Here is a 12,996-nt window from a genome sequence, read left to right on the forward strand (position 1 = left end):
TCAGCTATGTTGAACCATTAGCATTCTGGGAGTCGGAGTGGCTAGCTATCTGAACTCCCAACAAGCTGAAAGCAATTAAGAAGGCAACTTTTCTAGCCTTCACACAGGGAGGCCATAGTTTTGTGTAGGTTGAAGATGGGTCGTGTTAAAATCTGTGTACTCTTACTTCCTAAGGAGGGAAGACGCCTTCCAGTGAGGTCTTGTGGTGCCAAATTCACCAGGCCCATATCCTCACTGATTGCATGAATATCTCTTGCTTAAGACAGAACCTCGGCCTGCAGGAGACACAAGAATTCATACTAGCCAATGATAAGAATACTGCTGATCAAATCATTCACTTTATGTGTTAGAGTTGGGCTTATAAATTTCAAGTCAGGGAACTTGCGTTTCCATTTAATGGGTTTGTGTCCTTTTTTTTTTTTTTTTTTTTTGTTTTTTTTTTTGTTTTATTTTTTAAAATTCTTTTAAAATTCCTCCATTGAATAAAAACTTTACAATTTATTTTAATTTTTGTCTGCACTTAATTTGTTCAGGGAGGATGGTTACCTAGTTGTACTTACTCTTAAAAGAAAAACCACCACCACCTCAGGGCTTTCAGGTGAGAGGCTGGTAGATAGTGAGACTGAAATGAAATGTCGTATGGCTTTTAGTGCCGGGATGTCCCAGGACGGGTTCGGCTCGCCAGGTGCAGTTCTTTCTATTTGACGCCCGTAGGCGACCTGCGCATCGTGATGAGGATGAAATGATGATGAAGACAACACATACACCCAGCCCCCGTGCCATTGGAATTAACCAATTAAGGTTAAAATCCCCGACCCGGCCGGGAATCGAACCCGGGACCCTCTGAACCGAAGGCCAGTACGCTGACCGTTCAGCCAACGAGTCGGACGACAGTGGGACTGACATTTCCCCATTTAGGTCCTGGAAAATGCGGGGATTACATCTTTTTTTAAAGTTACTTCTCTCCCAAATAATTATAAATATACAGAACAGCACAGGCAACATGTTATTTAAGTAGCTCTATGCATGTAATACATAGGATTGGTGTGCATTTTATTAATTTCTATAAACATTTCCCCTCCTGTCTATTTAGGTAGATACCTCCCACTTACCGAATTCATAATTATGGTTGTTAATGTTTACGTTGTTTGATTATTTATTCCTTGATTTGTCTATGAAGATGCCAAAATATAAAATCAGATTGACAATATTTCACTTTTAAGATTTATTCATTGTTGTTTTAAAGTTGATTGTAAGTATGTCTGCACCGTAGTATATAGAGCTCAACATGAAAGCTTTATTGACTTACTTTGTAACTCCCATACTGCAAGTAATTTTGACAATATTTTTGTAGGTGAGTGACGATGATGTGAGGAGAGTATCAAACTGTCAGTTAGATCATACCAAAATCCAGATTGACAATTTCAGTTTTTCACCCCGAATGATTCTTCTTACTGATACTCCTTGCTTTGTACTTCGTATGCTTGATGACCTTGGATTGATTCAACATTTCCGTATCAAACGTGAACCTTTAATTCGGTAAGTATGTCTTGAAATATTCTGGTATTTATGCTTTCTTGATTTCCATTTGTTGAAAAATTATCTTTACTGTCCTACATGGGTCTTAACCTCATCCATTGTATGTTTCGTACAGTGTGATGAGGGACAATAACCTGAATAGTTAGTACAATATGGTATTCTGTAGCATTCTCCCAGATAGGGAACAATGGGCAGAGTTGAGTGACCTAGTGACTCTGAAAATTGGAAAACCTTGTCAGTCAATCATTATCATTGATCTGCATTTAGGGCTGTTGCCCAGGTGACAGATCCCTGTGAGTTGCTTTTTTTTTTTTTTTGCTCGGGGTGTCGACCTATAGAGATCTTTTGCCCCTACTTGAACCATATGATATGAACCTGCATGTAATTGGAATTGCGGAAGTGTAGAGTGTTGAATGTGAGGAAAGGAACGTTAAGGACAACACAAATACCCAGTCCCCAGGCCAGGGATATTAATCATTTACAATTAAAAACCCCTGACCCAGCCGGGAATCGAACCCGGGGCCACCGGGTGACAGGCGGACGCGTTGCCCCTTACACCACGGGGCTGGACTGTCAATTGCCGTAGTATTTTCTTAAATGATTTCAAAGAACTTGGAAATTGATCAAATATTTCCCTTCATAAAATATTCCAATCCCTAATTACTCTTCCTATAAATGAATATTTACCCCAATTTGTTCTCTTGAATTCCAACTTTCTATACATACTACGATCCTTCCTACATTTAAAAGCTCCACTCAAGCTTATTTATCTGCTGATGTCTTTCCATGCCATCTCTCCACTGACAGCTCGGAATATACTGTTTATTACAAGTAATAAATTTCATTGTTATGATCCGTATTGAAAATTACTATGTATGGACAAGTACAATTCAAGGGTCCACCTGTACAATACACAAAATAATCCATTGAATTATTATTATTTCATTATCCTTTTATTCGCGGAACATTTTTATTCCAATATTTGGTCATCATCAACACATGTTTTGAAGGAGTACTCCTGATGCTTAAGCTATCCTGTCTAGAATACAATGATTAAAACATCTAAGTCGATAAAACCTAAAACTACAACTTTTTGCTTGTAACAGTTCTTATAAGAGTACACTTACTTGAAAAACACTTGTAAAAAGGAATCTTGACTTGATCTTGATTTGAAGTGATTATAAATCTTGTCAAGTTCCATGGATGACTGGTTGTCAAGTATCCTTAAAATTGGGTGTTAAAGATGATTGCACTGAATTGGGGACTTCTCAAGTTGTTAATAAAATGGATCATGTATATTCTTACGAACGTATCTATGTGAATATATGGTAGGCCTACATGTAGTTTTGAAGTTGCCTTGTGTCAACAGATAGCAAGGCAGGTGACGGTAGTTGAGTCAGCTGCGGGGAGGAAGCAGTGTAGGGCGTACATACGACAAACTTTTGTATCTTTTTGTAAATATGTGATAGTACATATATCACACCCCCGAATTATATATAGAAGTGAGAGATATTATTGTCAGTATTCGAATTATTATTATTATTATTATTATTATTATTATTATTATTATTATTATTATTATTATTATTATTATCATCAGTATTTCATTTGTATATTTTGCCATTTATATTTGTAAGCTGGAAGATATCCACATATGTAGGTATGAGTAATTTGTTTTGCACGAGTGGGAAAACATTGCTTTAATAACTCTGGTAATTTGGATGAGTCATGTGGCTACCCCAGTGTTTGTTGTGATGTACTTGTGTCGGGATATTCCATGAGTCATGTATATATCCCAGCCTGATGAGATGAGCTTGTTGTTGTATTAGGGAAGTTCGTTGACTCATGTAATAAACCCCAGAGTTTGTTATTGTGTTGGGAGGAAGAAGTAGTTCAGGGCTTGGTCTTCACTAGAGATCACTCATGATTGGCGGGCAAGCACCAATCCAGACGTATCATCTGAGAGGAGGGGGATGTTGATGTCTATAAAGGTTGATTATACGGCGGCAACTGGGGTCGTTGTAAAGGAATGAGAAGGAAGATAACTACAACCATTGACACTTTATAAGAGAACTACAACTGACACACTGTACGGGAAGGAAGTGGTGCTGATACACAGTACTGGAGTGACACGGCTGCAACGGACTGGACTTCAAACGTTCGTGGAGCGTAGTCTTGTTATGTTCGTGGAAAGTGGCTGATCAACAAATTGTGGAGGGCGTACGCATTAAGTGTTGTTGTACTTGTGGAGGCCTGGCATTATATGTTGGTGAAAGCTATCTCAGACTTTCCATAAATTATGTTGAGGATTGACAAGCGTGTGTTACTAAAATGTATATATCTTTACAAGTGGTAAAATATGTGAACACAGTATTACAAGGTACAGTATCTGTGATAACTGCCGATTATGAGAATCGGTAAGTCGAATTGATATAGAGACAGTGAAGGGTATTTATCTTCATACATGTACATTGTTCATCGGACTATCTACAAATGGTAGCTTAGTTCTCGCTTTCGTTTTCCCACGGTTTTCATTATTGTTGTTGTAAATATGGAGTCCTCCAGCAATATTTTATGTGTGTATTAGATGTATAATGTTGTATGTTGATGAGGTGCTCATGCACGGATTTTGTTAAGAATATAGTTAGCTATTTTAGAATCAGTGGAGTTATTGATGAACCTAGGTGCAGTTCCTACCTATTTAGTCGTTCTCAGGAGGTTAGGTAAGGCCTGCAGCAGATGTACCAGTACGCAGCATTATGTACACGCCCTGGGATATAAAGTTTATCATGCTCTTATCTGAATTCGAGGGATCCATTCTGGTGAACTCTGGCGCCCATACTACGGACAGTTCGGTTAACTATTTTTATTCAAGTAATTCATTCAAAGTATTCTATGAAATTTTTGAGTAATTTTATTTATATATTTTTATTCATGATTTTATTTATTATTATCATCAATTAGTTACAAATGTGTTTATCATCACCAAGCGAGTTGGCCGTGAGGTTAGGGGCGCGCAGCTGTGAGCTTGCATTCGAGAGATAGTGGGTTTGAACCCCACTGTTGGCAGTCCTGAAGATAGTTTTCCATAGTTTCCCCTTTTCACACCAGGCAAAATGCTTGGGCTGTACCTTAATTAAGGTCATGGCTGCTTCTTTCCCCACTCCTAGCCCTTTTCTATCCCATCATCGCCATAAGACCTCTGTGTGTCGGTTCAATGTAAAGCAACTTGTAAAAAAAAAAAAAAAAAAAGAAGAAAAAAAAAGGAAGTCTTGATTATCATATTTGCACCCTACTTTGCCAGTATTAGTCACTTTCTCTACCTGGAGATTTTCTTCTTCTCCAACTATCTTTACATACTGCTGACTGAATATTCTGTCTTCTGTAAGTCCTCACATAGACACTCCTCTCTTTCATAAATGATCCCTGGAAAATCCCTCCTGGAACCTGTTTCTGCCTTAAAGTACCTATACATAACCTTCCATTTTTCCCTAAAATTCATGACTGGCAATTATGTTTGCCATCATGTTTCCCTCAGCTGACTTTTTTTTTTGCAAAATGTAATTACCTAATAAGTTTTTTCAATCTCTGCTTACTTCCACAGCCATTCCTAACTTTATCTCTTGCCAACCTGCACCTCCTCCTCAATCTCTTTATTTCCTTTTTATACTGTAATATAATAGGTCTTTAGCATTCCTTACCACCTTTAAAGGTACATATCTGTTTCCACACTACTTAACAATTGCTTTAAACCCATTCCATAGGCTATTTAGGATTTATTTATCATTTTCCGCTGATCATAATTACTTTTTAAACATTCCTCTGTGCCTCTCATATAAAATTTTTAACTACAATATTAACAGGTTCATGATCACTTATACCATCTATCACTTCAGTTTCTCTATAGAGCTCATTTAATCTGGTTTTATCAGCACCACCTCTAGTAATATTTTTTCTCTCCAGTTGGTCCCATCACTTTCTGATTCAACTGTCTGTAGTAAATCACCGCTCATACGGTATAAGCAAAGAAAAATAAAGTATTCCTCATCGGGGATAGCTGTACAACAGTGGAATTTCAGAATTAAGAATTTATATAAGCTCATTTTATCCTATAAATATTGTGAAAATTTGATGCTGTTACCATATGGTACCCCTTTGTTTCTTGTGTTTTTTTGTTTTTGTTTTTTCAATTTTGCTTTACATTGCACCGACTCAGATAGGTCTTATGGCGATGATGGGATAGGAAAGAGCTAGGCGTAGGAAGGAAGTGGCCGTGGCCTTAATTAAGGTATGAAAACGGGAAACCACGGAAAACCATCCTTAGGGCTGCCGACAGTGGAGTTCAAACCCGCTATCTCCCATATGCAAGCTCACGGCTACGCGCCCCTAACTGCACAGCCAACTCGCCCGGTGGTACCCCTTGTTCTAGGGCAGCTATCCCTTGGAGATTTTCTCTCTCTCTTGTTTGACCCTGCAGAAACTGTTAAATTAGCAATAAATCAAGATCTTGTGAAGAAATGTAAAAAGATTGAACTGTGGGGAAAAATTAGACATTATTTCAGTGTTAATTGGGATGAATTATGCTAATTTTGCACTCTGCATTCTTCCTTTGTTATGGATGCCATGTACAAAGTTTAATTGAGAACTTTTTTTTCTTTAACGTTCTTTCAGACGAGTGCCATTATCTTTATAGAACACACGACATAAGATTCTTTTCAGACATTTATTGTGAAAATTAAAGTGTTCTTCTTTTTTCTTTTGCTTTACGTCGCACCGACACAGATATGTCTTATGGTGACGATGGGATAGGAAAGGCCTAGGAATGGGAAGGAAGCGGCCATGGCCTTAATTAAGGTACAGCCCCAGCATTTGCCTGGTGTGAAAATGGGAAACCACGGAAAACCATCTTCAGGGCTGCCGACTGTGGGGTTCAGACCCACTATCTCCCGATTACTGGATACTGGCCGCACTTAAGCGACTGCAACTATCGAGCTCGGTGTTTTCTTCTTTTAGTCATCTCCTAATGTATACTTGAAAATATATATATATTTTTTTAATTAAATGTTTAATGTATTCTGCAAATATCTAATTGTTTGTTTAAAAAAACACTGATTTTTCTATTTTTTTAATACTGGTACCACTTTTTGGGTTATCAAGTCATCAAAAATTTCCAGTTTCTTCTTCTTCTTCTTCTTCTTCTTCTTCTTCTTTTTGTTTAGTTTTGGCCGACTGTGGTTCACGGTTAATTCAAATTCAGCTTCATCTGTTTCTGGGCTTTAATCCTCATTCAGTACTACTCCATCCTTTCACTGTGCAATCTCCTCCTTTCTTCTGTTCATGGTGCTTGGGTACGAGATGTAACTTTTTCTTGATACCTTTTCGTGGCCTTAATCCTCGACTTGTAAGCATCCCTGTTGCTGATTTCAATTCCTTGTATTCCCATTTCTTCCAGGTCCCTCTTCACCTCCTGGTACCAGCACATTGTAGTTTTGCTGATCTCAAAAAATCTTATTATGTGATTGGTCAGTCTTCCTGGGTTCATTCTGTAGATATATCCGAAGAACATGGCTCTCCTCTTCCGGATGGTATCTGATATCTTTTCCGTCTTGATATATAATTTTTGGTTTCCTTTCTTTCTGTATGATCCATCCTCTGTTCTTTGGGGTCCCAGTATCTTCCTCCAGAATCTTCCTTTCCACTAGTTCCAACTTATTGACCAATCCTGTTTTTATCAGGTTCAAACTTTCTGATGCATATAAAGCCTCCGGACGGATCACTGTCCGGTAGTGTCTGAGCTTTGCATTGATCGAGATATTCTTCTTGTAAGTGTTCATAGTTTATATGCCAAGTTCATCTTGTTGATTCTCGATGACAGTGTCTCTCTTTCTGACAGGTTATGGTCTATCCACTCCCCCAGATACTTGAATTTCTCCACTTTCTGAATCCTTTCTCTCTCAACTGTCATCTATCTGGGTGCTGTTTTGATGTTGATCATGTATTGTGTCTTCTCAAAGGGAGATCCGTAGGCCTGCCTTACTTGCTTCTTCCTGGAATTTGGCAATTTAGTTCTGTGCCTCCTCTGTTGACTCTGACAGAACCACAATGTCATCCGCAAAGGCTAAACAGTGAACTCCAATTCCTTTGTTCTTGCATCCCATTCATATACCACCTATTCCTTGCATTTTGTGGTGCCACTCTCTAATCACTTTGTCAAGAACACGATTGAATAGACCCCTGTTTGAATCCCAAAAGATTTCAATAGGATCCCTCTGATCTTGACCTTGGATGTTGTGCCAGTCACTATCTTTTTGAAGAGTTCTCTTGACTTCTTATCTAGACCCATCCCTACTATTATAGTGTTCTTGTTGCTCTGTTTATCCCCTTTCTTTCATTTCCAGGTTCATCATGTTTGTGAAGAAAGGTTATAGAGATACACCATACCACAACTGGATGCATGCTTTTTCTGTCACACATTTTGCATATGTTCTGATCAAGAACTTAAACCTGATTGATCAAGGATATATCACGTGAGTTAATAGATACTACTTCCTTCCTTGAATATTTTATGTCACGTAATTAGTTAACAAAATGTAATATTTCTTTATTAGGTGTAGGTTTGTATGAAGAATATAAAAACAATAATTACAAAGAGTCTTTTTGTATAATTTAGAACTTTAGCTTAGAATTTTTTTTTAATGCTGTTTCATTTTGAATCCACCTTAATATGCTGAAGAAAATATTAGTTTCTTTCATTATTAACATCCAGTACTTAGGTGTTGTAAAAATTGTTTGTACTGTTTTCATTACATCGTTCTTAATCAGAATATGAAATCATTGGCAGGCAGTTGGATGCTTTGGCCCTTATGATATCTTGTGCCTGTCATGATCTGGATCATCGTGGAACTACAAATGCTTTTCAGATGCAGTCTTGTACAGTTTTAGCAAGTCTTTACAGCTCTGAAGGCTCTGTCATGGAGGTAAGACTATCACAAATTTATTTTTTGAGCCAATATTATCTCTGAACATATGATTCCTATTTTCATGAAATGCCAAATTTGAAATGTTTCTATTGATTTGTATGTACTGGTAATAATATTATGTTTTTCAAAAGTGAATTGCTGTGTTGTTTCAATTTTTTTTTTAGTATCTGAGGCCATCTCTTTTCAGTTTTGACTCATTTACTTTATAACTGTTAGGTTCCTTGGTGTGCTAAAACTAATTTTGAATAAATAAATTTATAAACTATCTGAAAAATAAAACGCATGGTAACAAAATTATACCTGAAAAAGAAACAACTTAATTATAAGAGAACGACACATTTCGGTCTTGAAAGAACATCATCAGATTCTATCAAATCACACTCAAATATGTTTAGAAATGTATAAACATTTATGTTTATTTCTCTTTAAATTCTTAAAAACTTGAATTTTGGAACTGCTTTCCACTCTACTATGCTACAATTCTATGCTGTACAGGTTTGAGAAATACTGGGTGTTAACGATAAGGTACAGCCAAACTTTAAGGACACATTCTTCACACATAAATGAAGAAAATATTTTATATGGACATGGGTCTAGAAATGCTTTATTTCCATGTTAGATTTCATTTTCTACAAGTCTTCGTAGTACATTAATCATGGGAAACACACAGGAACAAAATATACCAGCGTACCACATGAAACTCTTTCCTACCTTAAATATTCAAAATGCCCTCTGTTAGCATGGATACGTGCATCAAACCCGCCGTTGCATTGAATTCCAGATGTACTGGTGTGTACGGTCACTTGGTTACGTCTGGTTGAATTGTTATTCTTAGGCTCACTGCCAGCGTTTTGTATTCCATTTGACTGAAGGTAATGTTGACATGCGACTCATGTCATTGCCCTACTACATGTAGCATCATCTGTTTAGTGTTCATTACGGTCTTGGCAAGCATGTAACTGTTTACTAGTGTTCATCATGGACTTTGTCTCTAGTGCAGTGCAATGGAAGTATACACAGATGCAGAGTTGGCAGATTTCATGAATGGATTAGCATACGATAATGGCCGTGCCGTTCAACATTGATATCAGGAGAAAGTCACACTTGGCTTTGCTGATACTTTCAATGTTGAGTTGTAAAATATGAATGGAGGATCCAGTGTTTCTTGTTAAGGAGCTCTGGAAAGAGCTGTTTCCATTAGGTGTTCTTGACATCATTTGATAGCCAGGAGATCTTTTCAGATAGAGTGACTGCCAGAATATTGTTGCTTGCTTAGCACTTCCCAGGGGTCAGTCATGTGTAGGGTATTTAAAGGTTATACCTATGGACATCAGCAACATCTTAAGAGAGTACCGTAAAATCTACAAAAACTACCGGTACAAGAAGACATCCTGGCACTCAATCTTCAAAGGTTGAAGTAACGCCATCCACCTTTGTGTGATGCTGCTGACATGACCCGCAACAACTTTAACGCTGTGAAAGTTTGGAAAGACCGCTGGGAATATTCAACAGAGTTGTCCGTTCACAACATGTGTTCTGGTGCACAAATTATTAGTGGGTTTCATCTACCGCGCAGGCTGTGGGTCACTCTTAACAGAGTTCGGACAGGCCATGGAAGATGCAGGGACTCACTCTACAAGTGGAACTGCATAACGTCACTGGAATGCAACTGTGGTGCCCCATGGAAAACCATCGCTCACATAGTTGGCAGCCGCAAGCTACATGCTTACTTGGGTAGCTAGGCTGATTTCTTTATATCATCAGAGGCAGTGTTAAAGTGGATGGAAGGGCTGGACATCATCATCAATGTCCCACTCCAGTTGCCCAGGTGTGGTTAACATGCCTCCTCCACTCCTTTCTGTCCTTCCACTTTTCATGCTCCATTACTTCTGCCTCATCCAATCCAGCTTTTCTGATGTCCTTCCAAATCTGATCCATCCACCTTCTTCTCGGTCTTCCAACTAGTCTCTCTTCCTTAACTTCTCTTTCCAATTCCCTTCTTGCTACCCATTCCTTTCCCATTCTTTTTACATGTCCGAACCATCTCAGTGCTGCTTTTTGTATCTTCTGTACTAACAGCTCTTTATTTAGCTCTTCTCTGATTTTAATATTTTGAATTCTATCTCTTTTTGTCTTTTTAACCGATGTTCCTAAAAATTTCATTTCTACTGCTTGGATCTTACTATCTTGTCTCTTATTAGATACCAGCGTTTCTAGTTCATATGTTACAATTGGTATGAAATACTGTTTATATAATATTAATTTTGTTCTCTTGGGTACTTTGCCATCCCATAAAAGCTCTCTGACTTGATGGTAAAATGTTGTACCTTTACTTAGTCTGTTATTAATTTCAGGGTTGATTTCATTACTTCCATTAATAATGCTACCCAGATATGTAAACTGTTCTACATTCTCTAAGCGTTCTCCGTCTATGTTCACTTGGCTTCTCTTTTTTCTCTTTTCCACAGTGCATGACTACAGTTTTCTTTTTACTAATTACCATTCCAAACTCCTTCAGATTTTCATTCCAAATATCCAGTCTCCTTTGTACTTCCTTTTCTCCCTTTCCCCAAATCACCACATCGTCTGCAAATACCAAAGCATTCACTTCATCACTTCTGATACTCTGTTTTACATGTTTTATGATTTCATCCATCAATATAATAAACAATAATGGTGACAGTGCACTTCCTTGCTTGAGACCTTTTTTTGTATAAAATGTTTCACAGTCACCGCTCCCCACTTGTACACTGCTTTTACTTTTTGCTGTCATGATACAACACTTTTATCCTGTTAACACGTTCACGGCCGCTCGGATATCGGCAACCATTACCGTGGTACCGTAATACTTTTTTTTGTTTAAAGGAGTTCATTTCTGTGTCCTTCAATATTATTTATGTGCATACGAGCCATGACGCACACGCTGCATCAGCGGCACTACCAATGAGTTTTTCGCCTTCGGTGCCGTTTGACACAGCATGTGCGTCATGACTGGTAATGAAGTGGAACGAGGAAAATAATGTTTTGTTCGATTGTAGAACTTCTTTACAACAGAAAAATAAGTTTTTGAACATTTCACTGTGCAGTAGAATCTTATTATTGCTGTGTGAACAATGTATACTTACATTACTCCATAAGCTGTACAATGTAACTACAGTAGTCCATACATTGTGCTACAGTGACATTTCCTCGCAAAAATAACTCTTCTGCGAATGCGTTACATTCAGTTGCAGTGTTATTCAGCAAGTTGTCATCTGCAATCAAGCGAAAACAATCAATAGGTTTCGCGTCACTTGGGCAGTGGAACCTTCATTCCCGGCCGACGAATAAAGTTTATTTGTTTCATTGAGGACGAATCTGAACTCCAAGAAATGGCCCCTGAAATATTGCCCATGTTATTTGGCGGGAGATTTGGAGATGAGATATTAATTAGGTCTTCCTCATCTTCTGTAATGTGAGAATTGGGAGTAGTCACTCGACACACACATCCGTGATTAAAATTCTCACTCAGGTGGCTACAGTCACTTTTCACACTGTCATCGCTGTCGTCACTAACATTGCTGTCACTGTCACTAGTGTTCAGGAGAGCTTCCAGACCATCATCATTAATTGCAAATGGCCTGTTTATCCCACTGAGAAGGTACTGAAACTTCACTGTTCCCTCTTGACATAGCGGAAATGTATGCCGACTTGTAATGGCTACAGAGATTGTGACTAACAATTGATCTGATGCCCGGATGGCGCATATGTTTAATAACACCTTAATAATGCACAGATAAGAGGTCTGTTTGTTTACATACATATTGGCAGAAATACGAGCTTTAATATTTGGCGTGGAATGTGACGAACGTGTGTCGTCATTGGTACTGAGTGAAACTAGAGTCATGACGCATATGTGTCGTCATCGGCCGCAAACGTGTTAATTAATGATTTTGGTACATTCCTTTTCAGTAGGCTTTCCCATACATGTTTTCTTTTAACTATATCATAAGCTGGGTAGGACATCCTGATATGAAATTGTTTTCTTGTTATTGTAATAAAATATTCAATTATCTGGATTTTATATCATATGATAAATAAATAAACAAATCAATAAATATATCACGAGAGATTTCCAGGACAAAGTTGCCCTGACAGGAAGGCGTTTGAAGCAATAATTGATCATCATCTTGAGGAGCGTGGGATGTTTAAGCCTGCTACTCGTTACTGGGAGAGGCCTAGAGGGATGAGGACACCACAACTGGAGGAGGCAATTCTTCATGCAGTTGACGTCAGCATATGATAATTAGCGGCAAGTATGTTGACCACATGACTGTCTGGTTAGTGTTACGTGAGAACCTGCTGTCTTCATACCATTTACGGCATGTCCAGGCACAATCAGCAGCTGATTTTCCTGCACAGGTACACTTATTCAACAATATTTCAGCCCTGGTTGTAGTGCAACTGTGCTGTTCATAGATGAGGCATTGTTTCAACA

At 38.2% G+C, this 12,996-nt stretch overlaps 1 protein-coding gene across 1 annotated transcript in view; it reads left to right on the plus strand.

Moving 5' to 3' along the window:
• Positions 1-12,996, plus strand: part of LOC136880805 (cGMP-dependent 3',5'-cyclic phosphodiesterase) — a 164,825-nt gene that overhangs the window by 117,341 nt on the left and 34,488 nt on the right. Inside the window, exons 8-10 of the mRNA XM_067153339.2 lie at positions 1,355-1,539; positions 7,938-8,066; positions 8,381-8,516. Coding sequence (XP_067009440.1) covers positions 1,355-1,539; positions 7,938-8,066; positions 8,381-8,516 — 450 coding nt within the window. The remainder of the gene's footprint in view (positions 1-1,354; positions 1,540-7,937; positions 8,067-8,380; positions 8,517-12,996) is intronic.

Source organism: Anabrus simplex, chromosome 9 (genome assembly GCF_040414725.1).
Source record: "Anabrus simplex isolate iqAnaSimp1 chromosome 9, ASM4041472v1, whole genome shotgun sequence".
In the NCBI taxonomy this organism is placed as follows: Eukaryota; Metazoa; Arthropoda; class Insecta; order Orthoptera; family Tettigoniidae; genus Anabrus; species Anabrus simplex.